General features: G+C 36.0%; 1 protein-coding gene across 2 annotated transcripts in view; it reads right to left on the bottom strand.

The window, feature by feature from the left end:
• ELP3 (elongator acetyltransferase complex subunit 3) overlaps nucleotides 1-19,169 on the bottom strand; it is a 91,280-nt gene that overhangs the window by 21,762 nt on the left and 50,349 nt on the right. For both annotated transcript variants that reach the window (XM_055300528.1, XM_055300529.1), the window contains 3 exons: nucleotides 14,842-15,035; nucleotides 2,933-3,023; nucleotides 197-262 (listed from right to left, as the gene is read on the bottom strand). In XM_055300528.1, coding sequence (XP_055156503.1) covers nucleotides 197-262; nucleotides 2,933-3,023; nucleotides 14,842-15,035 — 351 coding nt within the window. The remainder of the gene's footprint in view (nucleotides 1-196; nucleotides 263-2,932; nucleotides 3,024-14,841; nucleotides 15,036-19,169) is intronic.

Below are 19,169 nucleotides of genomic sequence, written 5' to 3'. Positions count from 1 at the left end.
TCCTAGCCTGGCTCTTCTACAATTCAGTCACCTTCATATTTGCCTTTCCTGTCTTGACATCTGTATCTATCCTTAATTACTCCTTGCATACTTATTAGCTTCTAGGGATCAGTCCTGTTGGTTAGAAAGCGTGGGTTCAGGCTTGACAAAAATTTATGAACAGGACCCAATCTCTCTATAAAATGAAGAAACTAACCTGGTATGGCCGTACTTTGTGATGAATTTCTTGGATTCCAACCTCTCTAGTTCTCACATCTCGACACTGGCAAAAAAGAAAGAAAGAAAAAAAAAAAGGTGGAGGAGAGGGGCAAATAGAAAACTGCTAACTAATTCAATTTTTATTCACACCTTTCCACCAAACCCTGGGCTCAGAATTAAGTTTGAACAAATTTATAATGGTATAAGAAGAACATAACTTAAAAATAAAACCATCTTTAATAAATCTGAAAATAGGGGAAAACAAAGTATGAAGTTAGTACAGTAATGCTTTAAAAACAAGCTTAGAATTCAGAAATCAATATATAATACCCAAAGTAAATAACATACGTCCTAAAGTCTGAAAATAGTTTTACCCAGGGGATATAACTGTACCTCAAAGTATAATCCAAAACTATGGATATAGAAGAACAAAAGGCAAATTTCTAATTTTTTAAAACCTTCACCATTTTATGGCAGTTAATTTTTTTTAGCATTACCATGTTTGTATCATTTTACAATGTCAAAAAGAGGGATGCTGAAAGACTGCTGTGATTTTTTTTTTTTTTTTTTTTGCAGAGAAGGGCATCGTGGAAGAAAGGATACGAGGAAGGAAGGGAGGAAAAAAGGAAGAAAAGAAGGAAGCTAGAGCTATTTATTATACAATTTGATAGTCACCAGAGCATTGCTGGGAGGCAAAAAGCTGCCTCCAGATGATACACAATAATTGTGTGGTCTCTGCAAGGCCAAACTCATATGATGTGACTCTCACTTCTATTCTACACCCCATTGTGCATACTACATAGCCCGATGCTTCTAATTACAAAATCCTTACAGTATTCCATTCTATGTCATATGGCATATTTTCCCCTACAGAATAAATTGTAAAAATTATTGTCAAAGATTCTAACATTTTCTACCAGTGAGAAAAAAATCATCCTAGGAAATGTAATGATGCTATGCAAGCTATACTACTAAAACAGTATATTTATGAAGTACTGTTATATATGTATAGAATTCCACAAGAAAAATAAGAGCTCATTATTCAGTTCTATAAAAACAAAGCTATTTCCATATCCCAGGAACCAGCTCAAGATAATAATGCTTTGCTGATGTGGATTCTTATGAACTCTAAAATTATATAGCAAGCAAGGATCACAAGTCTCTATAATCACAAGTCTATTACATTTAGATGTTGTCTTTTAGCTATGGCAGTTCTGTACAGTAGTTTGCATGTGAATACACCATAGTTACATGCTCTTAATGAACACCTGTATGCCTTTGGGAGGTGGGCTATGAAAGGATGCAGAGGGTGAGTGTGAGAGAGAATCCCAAGCAAGCTCCATGCCCAGTGCACAGGTCTGATGTAGAGCCTGATCCCATGACCCTGAGATCACAACCTGAGCCAAAATCAAGAATTGGAAGCTTAACCCACCGAGCCACCCAGATACCCCAAGAATGCTTTTTAAAAAGTAGAGATTGGTATGTGCTTATTTTATGGTAAAGACACTGCCTATGTGAACTAGATATTTTTGATTATGACTGAATTTTAGTCTTCCCAGTTTACTTTGAGAGAGGCTATCAAGGTTTAAAAGGGATACTAGCTTAAAGACAATAGCTAGATGATGAGATTATCAGGATAACCAGGCTAGGCCAATCACTTTGGCTATGGTATTCTCAGGAGAAAGGGGCCAGAAGGCAAGGACAGCTAGAGATTGGGAAGCAGAACAGGCATGTAGTCTTGTTTGGCGCTATTAATTACTGTAAATAACACATTTGCTATTTTTCTACAACCTGTATTCCAAAATTGTCTTTTTTTTTTTTTTTTTTTAAAGAATAAGCCAATCATGTTCACAGACTCTTCTCTGGACAGTTTTCTGAAAAGTTTTCTCCATAATAATTTCACTAAAAGAATAAAATATCTTGGGCAAGTCCATAAACATGCAATTCTCAAAACGATGTCTTTCAAAGTGTGGTCCATGTTTTTACTGCGTATGAGAACAATCCACAGCTTCATCCCAGACCTAGTGAATCCAAATTGCAGAAGGCAGAGCCTAGGAACCAATTATCAGGCCTTGACTCCACTCCTGGCCTTTTCTCTTTAGTAGCTCTAAGAAAGAGTTTCTAGGGCACTGTGAATTTATGTCATAATCCCCTTCCTGTGATTAAAAAGTCATCTGTAGAGATTGTTGCAGATTCCTGGGCTCTTCTGTACTTCCAGGGTCAGAAGAAAGAAGATGTTTATTTAGGAAATATCTGTGAAATAAGTGAGTACCTGAACAGACATAGGGAAGGAGTAGGGCAAGGGACACTGAGCATATATGGGCAACTGCACTGTTTGGTAATCATTTTACACCTGTAATCATTGTTTCTTCAAATGCATACTCATATCTTCTATCAATGCTAGTCAAGAATTGAATACTCAAGATTTCAAAAGAAAGAAAAAAATAAATACTTCAAAATTTAAAAAAGAGAGTTGAGCACACATAGTTGGCATCTGAGTAGGTAGTTGAAAAAGCAACCCTTAAATTGCCACTCTTTTAGAAGAAAGCAGAGGGGTGTAAGATGCAGCCCTTGCAACCACTGGTTTCAACTTCATGTAACAGAGTAAGAATGCCTTCAGTACATGAAACTTTTTGACCAAACTTGTGAGTTTGTAAGCAGGTATCAAAGTTAGTATCAAAGTGTTTTGTGTTTCAGATTACTTTGATCCTAACAAGTATGGTCAGACTCTTACCTGTATTCCAAGGTCTTTCATTCTTGCAAATGCCAGCTCTCTCAAATTACCATGCTCTACTCCTGAGCTGACTAAGGGCATTGGAATATCTCTGCAAAAGAAAAACAGCTGTTGCAAAATACAAATCATTCTCTACTGCAGCAAGGCAGGGATATTAAAGAAAAGGAGACAAACAAAAATCTACAAAGCAAATCAGAAAAGCAGAATATTCTAAACAGGAAGCAAGGTTCAGGACTTCTCTGTCCCTCAATTTTCCCATCCATGAAATTATGATTTTCACCTACCACTCAGGATTTTTGTGAGAAACATCCAATGAAAATCACTTTATAAGATTACAAAGTATTAAAATAAATGTCTGATAACAATTAGTAATGATTTTTGGCTAATGGGATATTTGCACTAAGCAAAACAAGAAATACAACTGTCTTTTTAAATAAAATCCACTTTGTTTAAAGAGGAGAAATAACAATTATTATTAATGCACTGCTTTATTAATAGCTTATAAACACTTCCCCATACAGTTGCTGAATGACAAGTAACCAGGAAGCTCAAAAGCCTGGCTCAATGAATACCATCATTCCATCCCATTTCCCAGAAATCTAAATTAGAAGTGACTTGGTATTAGAAGATTAACAGCTTGCCTAAAGATAAGAGAAGATAAATTTTAATTCCTGGCATCCATACAGCATAAAGTGCCAGGCATCAAGGAGATTTCAATCAAAAGTTGAGTTATGAGCCCTATTATAGTAGCCCCCAACAGCCTCTTCTAGACAAAAATCAGTATCTGAAGATAGAAGTTAAAAAAAATATAAAGAATATGCTTAGCACGTCTGTTTCCTATTCAAAGACAAGTCTCCAATTTGCTTTGTCTAGTATTTGGTTTATTAGAAGATTTGAAAAAACAACAAATATGTTTTCTTTTGCTTTTGAGTCAACTTGAGTCTTTTACTTCTCTTTTTATTCATCCTTCCAAATGTTAAGTAAGTATATGCAATTAACTAATTCATCCATTTGATTCTAGGAAGATATTTCTTAATCACTCAAAAATATTAAAAGCCAATCAATTAGCATTAAAAGTTATACACAGTAAATATGTTAGGCTCTGGAATCCACAATTTCCATTAGACATTACATAAAACAATGATAAGCCAAAATTCTTTAAGACAATGAAACACCACAGAGTTGAGAGTGATAGTGATATTAAAAAATATATTTTAGTGTGATTAGTTAATATATATGATTTACTTGGAGTTTTTAGACAAAAAAGTTAATTTATTATCTTTGGAACTATAATTTCTTAAAATCAAATACATTTTTAATTAGTAATCAGATGTAGGGGCGCCTAGGTGGCACAGTTGGTTAAACATCTGTCTCTTGGTTTCAGTTCAGGTCATGATCTCAAGGTTGTGAGACTGAGCCCTATTTGGGGCCCTGCGCTCAGTGAGGAGTCTGCTTGTGACTCTCTTTCCCTTTCTCCCTCCCTGTCACACACTCTCTAAAAAATAATCTTAAAAAAAAAAAGGTAATCAAATGCAGCTAAATACAGTTGGTAAAGTAAAAAAATATATACATATGGTTTATTTCAGTAAGGAATGTGCAAATATACTATTTTAAATATTTTACTGTTTCTTATTTATGTAAGCCAAAGTTCAAGTTTTCTAAATGCCCCTTTTCGCCCTGACACATTGTTAAAGATTTTATTTATTTGAGAGAGAGAGAGAGAGAGAGAGAGCGCGCGCGAGAGCGTGCACGAGTTGGGGTAGGGGCAAAGAGAAAGGGAAGCAGATTCCCCACTCAGTACAGAGCCTGATGTGGGGCTCTGGGGCTCAATTTCAGGACCCTGAGATCATAACCTGAGCCAAAGTCAGATGCTTAACTGACTGAGACACCCAGGTGCCCCATTTACCCTGAAACATTTTATAAATAATTCACATATACATGTACTTTCACAACGTGAAAGTAAAATTTTAAAACTTGTTATATGATATTAATCTGATAAAATCAGTGCAAGCACTGTTAGTTTAGTACCCATTATATGACAGATACATTTGATTCTTGTTATTCACTGAACTTAAATTCTATAAAGATGCCATGAACACTGTATTTGCAATTACTCAAGCACTGTTCCTACAGAAAATGCAGAGTTAGGTTTCTGTGAGTCTTAATCACATTTTCTTCAACTGATCAATACATAACCCTGTTTTATGTATATTTCTGTGTAAAGATACTTTATAATATTGCGGCTAGCAGCAGTATAATTCTTTCCTTAATGAAGCTCATCTAATATTTATTTTCTTCAGAAGGCTCATTACAACTTTCTTGTACTTATAGGAATGCTAGACAGCACTTCAGAACTATGCTTGGGGTCATTTTAAACAGCAAAATCAACACAAAGCACAAAACTGTGAAAAAATGGGTTATTTAGTAGATTGTGAAAAGGACACCTGTTTACAGTATGAGAGCTGAAACAAGTACCCAGTATCAGAACAGTATCTTGTTCCTCCTCAACCCTCCAACTACTAGTGTAACATGTACTGATGACTGTTTCATCATCCCTATCGTGACTGTCAAATTGGTGATTATCATCCCTTCTGAATTTATTAATTGGGCTTGTATTTTAGTGCAAAGAACTTTCTCTTCTCCATTTATTTATTCACTTATGAACTCATGGATTCCTATTTTATGCAAAGAGTTGTAATCTGATACTAAGTTATTTATTTTGTTGCTTAAATTAGATTTGGCCAGTGGGTATGGATTCAGGCTGGTTTCTGGGTCCTTTTGACATGCCCTCATTCTTTGAATATTTCCTTACTTTCTGAACAACAAGATGTTCCAGGTTTATTTTGTAAGTTTGCTGCCCCAGCCCTGGAATTGGCCATTTTTCCAAGCAGCCCTGATTCCTTTTAGTGGAGAATGGAATTTAGAAATCAAGATGTGGGCACTCACTGTGCTTGCTCATTACTATTGAGGTGTAATTGTCTCCAGACTCTCTCAGTGTAAACAACCAAGAAATTTATGTATACACATACTTTTATGTATGTGCTTTATGTATGTGCATATATTCATATATGCACACACATAAACATACATCTATAACTATTTCTATATATAAATTTAAAAAAATCCATGAGTTCATGCTGATTATAATTCTAATCCAGTGTTCAACTTTTCACCTTACAATGTTTATAAATCGTTTTAGAGAGTGATAACTCTGGCTCTCTTTAGTATATTTACTTATTTGCTAAATCAAATAGTTTATTTGCTCAATATAACCAATCTCCTAACTACTCAAGCTGCCACAGCTGTACTCTCTACCCTTACTCTCCATTTCTTCAGATGACAGATATGTTGTGGCCAATGCCTCCATGGCTTGCCTCTCTAGGCAATGAGGAGGAGAAATGAGAGGGGAAAGGAAGATGGGCCTTATACAAATATTTTTAAAAATGAACCAGGACTTTTAAAAGACACTAAAATTTTCAAAGGAAGTAAACTCTCTAAGGGATTGGTTTTATCATATCGTGTTAAACAGAATTATATGACAGAGATTATTACCAGCAGGGTTGGCTAATAATTTGTGGGGCCTAGTACAATGACAACAGCCTCTTGTTAAGAAATTATTAATTTCAAGATGGTGAAAGCAAAGCATTAAGCCAATTTCAAGGCCCTATGAGACTACACAGGTCGCATGTCCCAGGAGCTGGCATTGATTACCACGAAGCACAAATCAGAGAGGACCTGATAATACAGGGCTTTATAAGGATATTGACAGTTCATAAATATCCTTAAATTTATGTCTGTCACTACAAAAATGCAACATGGTTTTAATAGTCTTTGGTGGTAACATGCTTAGAGTATACCAGATGCAAGTTCTTTCTCATTAAGGAATAGAAATATGGCAATCTCCATTTTCAGTGATAAGATCTTTTTCAATGAAAACAAAAAGACAATTCTATATATCCTGAGCAACTTCTATATGTGCAAAGTATTAAGCAATCTGAAATATATAAACATATATTGTTATAGTCTTCCAGGAGTTCAAAGCCCAAATAAGATTACTGACCATCTGAATTCCATCTAGGTAGAAGTTAAAATTATTTTTACATTTCTCAATTTGTTTCAATCTAGTTTTACTTTATTGACTTGAAGAGAGATGACACTAAAGAATATTTATTCACTTTTCTATTTCAACAGGTAACATCTTAAGTTTAGAGGTGCTAGTATTTGCAATTTGCTCATCAAAAAACTTTCAAAGTAATGTCTAGCTTTTTTGGTCTGAAGGTTCTCAAGCTTCAGAAGCATGTTTTGGTTGCAAATTGGTATTCCTATTCTAATGCTTCACAGTGATTTAAATATCACATGGAGGCAGACAGCTGTCAAAGAGCCTGCAGGCAGCAGCACTTTAATGTGGTTCCATTATGGATCTGGACAGAATTTATCATTTAATCATTCACTGCACCCTTCAGGGCCACAATACAGAATTATCTATTAGAATACTACTTCCTAAAAATACCTAGTAAGATGGTATTGACTCAAGTGTCATAAAATTAAAAGTACAAATTATAAATTAGTTAAGGAAAGAAAAGGTGGGGAAAATGTTCAATTAAAAAAATCAACTAGGGATCCCTGGGTGGCGCACCGGTTTGGCGCCTGCCTTTGGCCCAGGGCGCGATCCTGGAGACCCAGGATCGAATCCCACGTCGGGCTCCCGGTGCATGGAGCCTGCTTCTCCCTCTGCCTGTGTCTCTGCCTCTCTCTCTCTCTGTGTGACTATCATAAATAAAATAAAAAAATTAAAAAAAAATTGAAAAAAATCAAGTAATCTACTAGTAAAATATAGTACTAAAAAAAAAAAAAGCCAAGTATAAAACATTGTGTTTTCACTTGAAATACCTTCTCTCCTACTTTCCTTTCTCTGTCCCCTTCTAACACTGGTCTGAAAGACAATTCCTAAGATCTTCTTCTGGTATGTTTAGATTCACCAGACAACACAAAAGTTATTGCCTGTAATTGGTAGAAGTTGTCACCAGGTGACCCTACATAGGTATAGCCAGATATCCTATAGGCACAGAACAAAAAGACACATGATTTGCCTTTACTATGGTTTAAAACAAAACAAAAAAAAATTATAATTACCTACATTCAACACTCTGGGAGGAGACTTTTCTCCCTTGTCAATGGTTTTTTTTTTTTTTTTTTTTTTTTTTTTAGTCAGTTTTCTAAATTCTCAGAATTGCTCTAAAAGTCTAAAACTGAGGCTAGAGGAAACACTGCAGAGTCAAAACCATATGATTCTCTTAGCCTAAAACAGGTTTCTCAGTTACTTAACAGTGTCTAAAGACCCAGCCTTTTCTTGTATACATTTATATATAATGCTTGAGTTATCCACTAACAATTTCTTTAGCATCTCTATTTCAAAATTTTACCATCTAGTTGTCAATACAAATTTCCTTCCAGAGGTCCAGATATAACAAATTTGGGCTATAGCCAAATATAAACATGAGTAAATAGAATATAAAGTTTTTAAGCTGAGACATGAAGCTGTTATACCAGAACAACACAGCTATCACACTGTTATTGTTAAGTGTACTATGTGAACATGGACTTGGTTTTTTGTCTCCTTAGCCTTCATATTTGCACAGAAGAATGAAGATGATTCAAAAGGTCTCTGAAAGGTAAAACTGACATTTTCTTTCAGTTATCTCAATAAAAAGCACTTTATGATCCAAATTCCATGACTGGCAGGCAACTTATATATAAACAGACAAGCGCTTTAAGAAGCAGCACAAATAATAATCAGTTACATGAAAAAAATGTTAATCTCCACTAATAACTACAGAATGCAAATTAAAACTCCTAGGTAAATAAAAAATATAAGCATCTGATTCTATAGAGATTGCAATAAATAATAACTATTTATTACTCTAAACTAGTAGCTTATCCTAACCCCTTTGGAAAACCATTGTCAATATATACATATTAAAACCATAAAATTTATTTATACTCTCCCTGTTCCAGAAAGTATATTCATCTTCACCATTATCATAGAAAGATCCTTACTTGGATCTTTATCATTAGTAATTCTTTTCCTAGATTATACTACTCTAATGAATGACTTCAGCAAAAGTAACAAGTTCTATTACATGGATTTTTCTATGTACATGGATTTTAGCTGTAGTGGAGGTCAGGATAATGATTTAAAAAAAAAAAGTTGGAAGCAACCTAAATGTCCAACATCAGGGAACAGTTTACTAAATGAGACAAATTAAAATGCTAGACAACAGTGCTGTCATTAAAATTATAACTATGGAGATTATTCTAAGTCTTTAATAAGAAATGGAACACAAAAAAATCAAACAATATTTGCCAGTGTAAAAAATGTATTGCTGTGTAAAGATGCATCCTAATTATACAAGGAAATTTTTGGAAAAATAATGTAAGCCTATTAAAAATATATATTTGGAAGTGCTTCTAAAATAGCTTTATAGAGAAGTTATTTTGTTCCTATAAATACAGTACTGTATGGCTGGACCTCAAGTAGAAAATACAAGTTCTGGATAGTAATATTCTATAAACCCTGTTGGAAAAAAAATATAAAATCACATGCTCCAAAAGAAATGTGTTGGGATCAATGAACAGGGGTACACAGAAACACTCTACCTCAGCATTGTAAAAGTCTACACTAGAATTTCAGTGACTATTGATAACAAAAAATAAGTCAATGTGAAATAAATTTGAATAGATTTTTATGCAGTATATACGAAGAAAGTATGCAAATAAAAATGGGTTAAAAGTAGTAACACATAAATCTGAATAAATCCCTATGTAGGTAGTCATAATAATATTTCACACAAAACATAAGGTATTTGAGGAATTCTGTCCATGCTTATTGGGAAACATGGTTTACATCAGTCCACATAATTAAGCTACATAAAACAAAAGAATTCTAATGTAAACTTGTTTAGCAGTATCATAGTTCTATTAAAAACACACACAAAAAAATAAAATAGCATCATAAATTCTATGATTTATGATAGAATCATAATTTGAATTCAAATTCAAATTAAGTAAATATCAAATTTAGTAATTCAAAATTAAGTAAATTCTATATTCAAAATTCATTTAAATTCAAAATTAAGGGGCAGCCCGGGTGGCTCAGTGGTTTAGCGCCACCTTCAGCCCAGGGCATGATCCTGGAGACCCAGGATCTAGTCCCACATCAGGCTCCCTGCATGGAGCCTGTTTCTCCTTCTGCCTGTGTCTCTGATTTTCTCTCTCTCCTCTCTATGTTCTCACGAATAAATAAATAAAATCCTAAAAAAAAAAAAAATCAAAATTAAGTAAATTATCAGTCCCAAAGCATGAAACTCTGACATCATTGGTAGACTCAAGATGACTCCACCAAAGGCATGTGCTTTGTTTGGAACTGAGTCATCACGATCTTGAAATAAATTTTGAGTCTGAGGACATTACTAATTCTACATTTTAAAAGAGATTGTACCTCTTGTTTTACAGCATTCTGCTGAGTTTTCATTCACCCACACGTATGTGAAGTAATAAAAGAGTGTCACTTCAAACTCTTAAGCCTACAACCCACCTGTATCATTTGTTCTGCATAAATCTTTTAAGTGATATATTGATAGAGAAGTAGAACTGACAGTTTGGCCCCTTGGAATTAGAGCGAGGGGACACTTCTATTGCTGGATTCTCCAGAGAGAGCTGTAATGGGGTCATGACAGGAGAACTGAGAACAGAGAGGTTTGTTTTATCAGACTCATGTTGGTTATCCATAATATTATGCCCTTCTCATCATACAACCTTTGGTTATATTAACACACATATTCTTAATTCTTTTGGTCATGACGCCTTTACAATTTTCCTACAGAGATTATTTTGCTGCTCTTCTCTTCTCAAAGTCCTTATTTTCTTAGTTGGTGATAGGCCAGGATAATGTCCCACGGTGATACTTCATAGTTTATAATTTAAGCTTTTAATGTTAGAGCAGTATCTCTGTTTCTTTTGACTCACTGGTTATAGTAGTAAGAAATTTAAACCTGAATGTGAAGGGGGTGAATGCAAATTCTTCATCTAATTGTGTGAGCTATGCCTTGTTACTTATGGTAAGAAAACTATGACGTCTATGGCTGTGAAATTTCTATCTACTCTGTGATATTTGCTGCCATGCTCTGCTGTTGGGAAGTATTATCTTCTGTGCTCTTTGGTTATTACCCTGTAGTCTAAGTGCCTGACATTAAACTTTCTGTAGTCTAAGTGCTTGACATTAAGTTTTTGATTGCTGAGGCATTCATTTCAAAAGACATCCCTCCTGAATAAACATATTGCAGCTGTGTGACACAGCTACTAACAAAACAACCAGATAAGGAATTAGACTACCCCTTCCCCCATGAAGTTCCCTCTTTCAGAAAGCCCTGGGTAACCTAGATAACTGACCATCCGAGTCAGTTATCTTCCTTATCACACCCTAATTCCCATTCTTATTCTTTAATCAATAGTGAGTGAACGCACAAAACCCTAGACACTCTCCATCCTTGGATCCTAATAAAGGCAGAGGCCCGGGTTCATGCCTTTCCCCCTTCCCCCTTCAAGCTCACTGTGTACCTCTCAGGTTTCCTGGGTATCCTCTAGGACATTTGAATAAGTCCTCTAGGACATCTGAATAAGAAATCTTGTTTCTCAAAGTCCCCTGATGGTTTTTGCTGAAGTGTGTCCTGCAATTGTAATAAGCAGTATAAGGGTTAGTCCAACAACACTGGTCCCCATGCAGGAAATGTCTGTTGGGGCTCACCATGAGTAGTAATGGCCAGGTGAGTGTCTCAGATATTCAAAGCTGATAAGATCACTATCATTAAGCTGACGTCAACACAGTAGATTTGTTGCCATGCTCTCCTGCTGGGAAGTAGTATCTTCACTTGTATCTAGTTGCTTCAAGTCAGTTAAATGCAAATAATCTTTTGTCTTTGCTAATACTATCTATTGCATCTTTGTTTTCTATTGTATAATTTACATTTTTTGAAACAATCTCAAAATTACATAAAAAGTCCTAAGTGTCATACAAAAAACTATTTTCCTAAATTATTTGCTTGTAAATTGGGAACAAGATGTTCCAACACCCTCTGAATAAAGTATTTCCTACAATAGGGATGTTCTCTTATACAGCTATAATACAACCATCAAAATCAGGAAATTAACACTGGTATTTTACTGGTATTTCTACTGCAGGCTCACTAGTGTCTAAATAATGTCCTTTATGGCAAAAGAGTCCAGTCAGAACCTTGTGTTGTATTTAGGTATCATGACCTTTTGGTCTCCTTCAAAATGAAACTCTTTCTTTAATTCTTCTAATTTTGAAGATTTCACCCTTTTTTTTTTTTTTTAGAATATCCCTCAATTTGGGATTGTCTGCTGTTTTATAATTATATTCAGATTATGAGTAACAGAAGTGATACTGTCATACTATAATGTGGCACATAATTGACTTATACTAGTACTGGTGATATGTACTTTGACTAGCTGCCAGTCTTCTCCATAGTCAAGTCACTTATTTCTGCTCTGTAATTAATAAGCATGTTGTAGGCAGGTACTCTGAAACAACGTACAATCAATTCTCATTATTCATAGTAACTATGTTCTACAAAGTTGTTGTGAACACTGAGTTAGTGAATATTAAAACATTGCTCCTAGTGGAAATACAGGGCTAGGTTCCTGTAAGCCTCTAGTCACAACATTTTAATTAACTGATAGCCTTGTTTCACATGTGTTTAAAAACACCCTGTATATGTAATTGCTGGTTCAACACTGAACTCCCAGGCAATAGGGCTATAACTCATGGCTGAATGAAGCTTATCTCACACATGTATTTTCTCTGTAAGGCACATCATAGCCTTCTTGCACTTACACTACACAACATTTCAGTACTATCCTTAAGGGCCATCTTAAATAGTGAAATCACCAACTGCACAAAAACGCAAAAAAACCCACATGGCATTCAACAGACTATGAAAAGGATACACACACTATATTTATTACTTATTACATATTTACAATTATTTCTATATCTACCTATATATTAAAAACCATGAGTTCAGACCAGTATCTCCTATTCTAAAACACCATGTGGTACATTCTAATTTTCTCCTTTTTCACACTTGCAATTTCCATTCCAGATAACACAAAACCAACTCCCATTATCCTTAATTACCTACTTTCTAGATCAGCCCTCTGCAAGAAACCAATCTTCTGTTGCTGTCCTCTTCTCTACACTGCCACATCACCCCGAGATATTCTCCTTACCCTGCTCAGTTCTGACATCCAGTGCCAGACCAGTCCTCAGTGAGAAAGCACTTTTTACCACATTCGGGCTGCCAGAGACATCACACTGCTGCCTGTTCCACGTGAACAGCCTACAAGCCCTGTGGCTACCTACTTCAGTGTGGATGGTGTCTCGCTGAACAACTTCTAAAGTCTTTTGAATTGAGTTGTTTCAGAAGGGTTGAAAAAGAAGTGGAAGGACAATGCAAACAATTTTGGCAGCTGAGTTTTCCTCAGTATTTTAAAAAAGAGATCATATAGGCAATTTAAATCCTTAAATTAGAATAATAACTTATTAAAATTTTTTTTAATTTTTATTTATTTATGATAGTCAGAGAGAGAGAGAGAGAGAGAGAGAGAGGCAGAGACATAGGCAGAGGGAGAAGCAGGCTCCATGCACCGGGAGCCCGACATGGGATTCGATCCCGGGTCTCCAGGATCGCGCCCTGGGCCAAAGGCAGGCGCCAAACCACTGCGCCACCCAGGGATCCCTAAAATTTTTTTTTTTAAATATTTTATTTATTTATTTATTCATGAGAGACACACACAGAGAGAGAGAGGCACAGACACAGGCAGAGGGAGAAGCAGGCTCCATGCAGGGAGGCTGACATGGGACTTGATCCCGGGCCTCCCGGATCACACCCTGGGCTGAAGGCAGCGCTAAACCGCTGAACCACCCGGGCTGCCCTAGACCAAGAATTTAAAAAAATCTAAGAAATCAATATGCTGTGGCAGAAGTATGGTGTAAACATCCTTCAACTTTTAAGCAAATCCATGATTTTATAATCTTGATAATTTTCCTTTAGTTGATCATTCTGCTTAATTTTCAGTGTTCATTATTTTATATTATCAGGCACACAATTTTTGTTTTTAGTGGAATAATATAGCAACTGATTGTACATGCATTTGCTAGTCATCTTTTCACCTTTTATTTATACTAGAATCCAGGTAGCTTTTGGCAAGGTGGTGGAAATATGCCTTCCTGACCAGCAAATACAGGAATGCCTTTGTCAGGATTATAGGTACACATGTAATTTTATGGCTCCTAAAATTTTTTGTCAATGTCATATTTCTTGTTAAAAAAAAAAAAGGCATGAATGCAAATGAGATTTTAGCTTTTCTCTCCTTTAGGGAAAAAAAAGTTAAGATGATCTCCTTCATACCATCAGGAATCGGTTACTCTTTCTCCATCTGTAAAGAATGATTATTGCTACTCTTTTTTTCTTCAGAGACTCTACCACAGGGATAACAGACACTTCTTCCTTCCGTACTCACTACTGTATCCAGACTGAAGTAGGGCTGGCAAAGAAATCCTGGAACCAACAACATGCTATCGTAACTCTGTCTCTTGGTGCATGAATCAATGGAGAGATGAATACATGAATAAATAAGATACTGGCAAAGTGGCTTGGACATGCTGTCCTTTCATTTTCATCCCTATCTATGTGTAGACAGCATTCCAGGTCTCATTTTTAATTAAAAAAAATTCAAGCTCCTCAATATTAAATTATACTGTTCTCATTAGAAATTAAACAGACAGACTCATCACTGATTTTTTTCTGGCCTAAGAGATAACACACTACCTCTGCACTCGGTACACTCGTGTCCACGGAGGCACAAGGGCAAGGATCCGAGCCACCAATTCAATCAGGTCGCTAGGAGAATAACTCTTATATCTTCCTGATTTCCACAGCTCATAAAGCCCAGTTCCACGAATCACCAGAGTAGGGTAGAGTTTCAAACCATCAGGACGAAAAGCAGGGTTCTCAAAAAACTCCTGTGAATGGAGAACAGAAAATTACCACTCCATTAGTTATATAGAGATTGATGATCCATTAGTTATATAGAGATTGATGAAGTTTCCATGGTCAAGTTTCAGTCTCGGGGCAACTTCTCTCATATATCTATCTAGTCTGTAGACTGCCTTTCCTTTCCAACAAGGGAGGGGATGCAGACAGAACAGCAACTCATTGTTTTTATAGGCTCACTGGAGCAAAATGTGTGTGTGCTAGGTTACAAAGCCCTTGTTAATCCAACCCCTGTCTACTGCTACAATCTCCTCTCATGCCACCCTTACCACCCTGCCTTTCTGCTTCTGCAAAGGCAATTTACTCTGTCTGGAAAGTACGTCAATCTTACTTTATCTAGCTAATTTCAAGGTCTCAACATGAATGCCAATTCTTCAGATAGGCATTCTTGACCTCGAATACAAGTTGCCTCGCTTAAAAAAGAAAAAACTTCATATTGGGACACCTGGGTGGCTCAGTGGTTAAGTATCTGCCTTTGGCTCAGGGCATGATCCTGGGATCGAATCCCACACCGTGCTCCTTGCAGGAAAACTGCTTCCCCCTCTACCTGTGTCTCTGCCTCTCTCTCTGTGTATCTCTCATGAAAAAATAAAATCTTAAAAAAAATTCATATTGAATTCTATATTACTGCTTTCTTAATATCACCATACTTTATTCAATGCCTGCCATTACCTTTAGACTGTATCCTCCTTTAATAATAGAATACACTTATTGTTTAAACTTTGAAAAAGTTGTGACAGAGATCATCACTTGCCTGCAAAACCTAAAGTGTTTACTATACAGCCCTTAGCAGGAAGAGTATGTCAATCCCTGGATATGCCTATTTTGTCTTCAGGCCAACTGACACCATTCCTAACCTCGGATATACACTATTTGTTATCTAGACACTGAGGAATACATCTAATTTATCTACTTTGACATAGTCATTTCCTGTACTATATCATCCCAGCTGGCTTTATTTGGGATAAAGCAAGGAGACACCAGGCATTATCTTTCCCTGACTTTGCACTGTTCATTTGCTCTTAATTTAGCAGTGTGTAAGGGAGGAATGAAGGTGGACTCAGTTTCCTCTCAACTCACCCTGGCATAGTATCTATAGAGCCAACTGTACTATATCTTATGACTGTAACAATGCTTTTTATCTTATGCTATATTCTTCAGAGCTTTCCATTGCTTAACCTGTTTTTCAAAGAAATGTTAACTACAGACTTTTTGATCTCATTGATTTCTGTCATATTTTTAAATGCTGTATTCTTTGTGCATCGTTTGGTCTTAGGGATATTCTTCTGTAATTGTCTGTAATTTTCCCTATAACGTTTCTATGTTGAAGGTTCATCAGCCCTTTTTAAGTATTCTATAACCACCCAAAAGAACATGTATGCAAGTCATTCTGTACCTAGTTTGAATCCATATTGGAAGATGAGATTTCAGAAAAGTAGTTCAAGTGCTTATATGATAAAGAAGATAGATGGGTTGATAAGAATGACAATAGATGAAACTGGTTCTGGATTTCTGATTAAACATGGAGAATTAAAGCATGTGTCTCCTTCCTTTTCCTCTAAAATCATAATTACATAACAGAGACGAACTTTTTAAAAAAGTATAAACTCAGAAGAACAAAAAGAACATCAGAGGAGATGGGGGTTGTGGGGGGAGGACAGGACCAGTTATGATAATAAATTTTTGGAAAACAGAAAATAGATGAAGACTGGTAAATGACTTTGCAAGTAAATAAAACTATAAACAAAGTACTTGCAAAAGGGGATACCATGAAAGTCCAGCTCAGTCACACTAGAGTCTCAAAAAGGCTCATGCGTTAAGTGAGCAGGATGGAAGAAATCACGAGATCAAAGTCTGTACATGGAGGGATTATTTCCCTTATTCCTTTGCCATTCTTACTGGCAGTCACCTGCCCATTTGTTCCCATCCAAAACTACTGGATTCTGAGATTCCAAGGACAAAGGAAGGCCTAGGTGAGAATAAAGGCTGAAAACAGAGAGATTAAGTGAAAGCCAGCACACTGACTGGTGGATTCCTTGCCTTGCTCCCTGGGTACCAGCAGTCAATTTTCTGTGACTTACTCATACCAGCCACCCCCAAGCAGGAAGTTGGAGAGTTCATCTATGGATTAATCAAATGACACTAAATAAGAATTCAAGATACTGACATTTGAGAATTCCCTAAAGAAAAGGAGAGCTGGGCACATCTGGATGGCTCAGTTGGTAAAGCATGTGACTCTTGATCTTGGAGTTATGAGTTTCAGCCCCATGTTGGGTGCAGAGATTACTGAAAAATAAAATCTTGGGATGCCTGAGTGGCTTAGTGGTTGAGCGTCTGCCTTTGACTCATGGTGTCATCCTGGGGTCCTGGGATTGAGTCCCACATTTGAGTTCCCTATGGGGAGCCTGCTTCTCCCTCTGCCTATGTCTCTGCCTTTCTTTTCTGTGTCTCTCATGAATAAATAAAGAAATCTTAAAAAAAAATAAAATCTTTAATAAGTAAATAAAACAAAACCTTAAAAAAAGGAGAGCTTATTATACGAATACCCTCCAATGAGATATATTCAGCAGCTAGCCACCTAGAGCTTGCAATCTGTTCTTTCAGCTCCTTACTTTTATTTTTAAATTTTTATTTTTATTTATTTTTTTAAGAGGGGGAAAAGGGGTGGATGGGCAGAGGGAGAGGGAGCAAGAGAATCTTAAGCAGTCTTCATACCTGGCATGGAGCCTGACATGGGGCTCAATCTCACAACCCTGAGATCACGACTTGAGATGAAATCAAGAACTGGATGCTTAACTGACTTAAGCAAGCTACCCAGGCACCCCTGACCCCTTACTTTTAAAATATGACCATTTGGCTAAGGATCACCAGAAAACTTGGAGGAAGCCTAGAACATAAAGGGCAGAACAAAACAAAAAGAAGGAAAAGGAACTTTAGAGGAAAGAGGCATTGCATAAAGGAGAAAAAAAAATCTATAATTCCTTCAGAGAGAAGATATATTACATCCATTAGACAAGAAAGGATGTTAGAGAAAATCAAACAACCAGAAAGTAAAAAAGAACTCTTGAAAATCAAAGCTATAACAAAAATAAAAACATTTAACAGAAATGTTGAAAGATAAACATGAGAATATAAGCAAGCAGAAAAAAAAGAAAAATAGGTAAAAAAAATATATGAAAATATTTGATGAATCCAGGAGATCCAACATTTGCTTAATAGGAGTTTTAGAAAGAGAATATAGAAAAATGAAAGGGGAAAACTATCCAGTAGTACAAAGAAATTTCCTAGATGACAGATCCTTCAAAAATCTAGCACAATTAAACAACTCTTACCAAAATACAGCACTGTGAAATTTCACAACATATGGGATAACAACAATTTCCTAAAATATTTCATAGTTAACAAAACAAGACACCAGGTTACATACATCATAGGATTAAAGAATACGGAATATAGAATTAGGAATAAAAACAAAATTGTGCTCCTTAGGAGCAGTGCTAAAAGCTACAAGGCAATGGTACAATGCCTTAAAAAATGGTTTTACAGAACTGTGTTAAGTGTAAAGGTGGAAAAGATTTGGAACACACAAATGGCTTACTTTCCATGATGAATCTTTCCTTTGGAAACTGGTGGAAAGTGTGTTTTAGTAACGGCAAGGAATAAACAAATAAAAAGGGCCAATTTGGAACCCAGAAGGCAAAGAATCCAATACAGGAGATTGGTGAAGAGAAGCCCTCCAAGGAAGACAGTTGTGAACTGGGTATACAAAGAACTGCCTAGCACAGTTTGGCATTGGAAGACAGGGTATCAGGAGTCATGGCCGTAGGCTAAAAAACAAACTGACATAGTATCTGATTAATTATGCCACAACAGAGAGGCCTTAACATTCAGTGAGTACCCCTGAAAGTTACAGGTGCAAAGAGAACTAAGCAAGTAAAAAAAAGACAATTGTTGATTCCAGAAAAAAACCAAAAGGTTATTCAAGAAAAGAATACTAGTATTATTACTTGGCTTTAGATCAGTAATAATTTATGTAAAAACTATAATGTAAACAGTGACTACTAATGTAACTAAAATAGTGACGTAACAATATTGGGAGAATG

Source organism: Nyctereutes procyonoides, unplaced genomic scaffold (assembly GCF_905146905.1).
Source record: "Nyctereutes procyonoides isolate TBG_1078 unplaced genomic scaffold, NYPRO_anot_genome, whole genome shotgun sequence".
In the NCBI taxonomy this organism is placed as follows: Eukaryota; Metazoa; Chordata; class Mammalia; order Carnivora; family Canidae; genus Nyctereutes; species Nyctereutes procyonoides.
The sequence above is the reverse complement of the archived record's forward strand: the minus strand, read 5'-3'. Positions and strand labels throughout refer to the sequence as shown.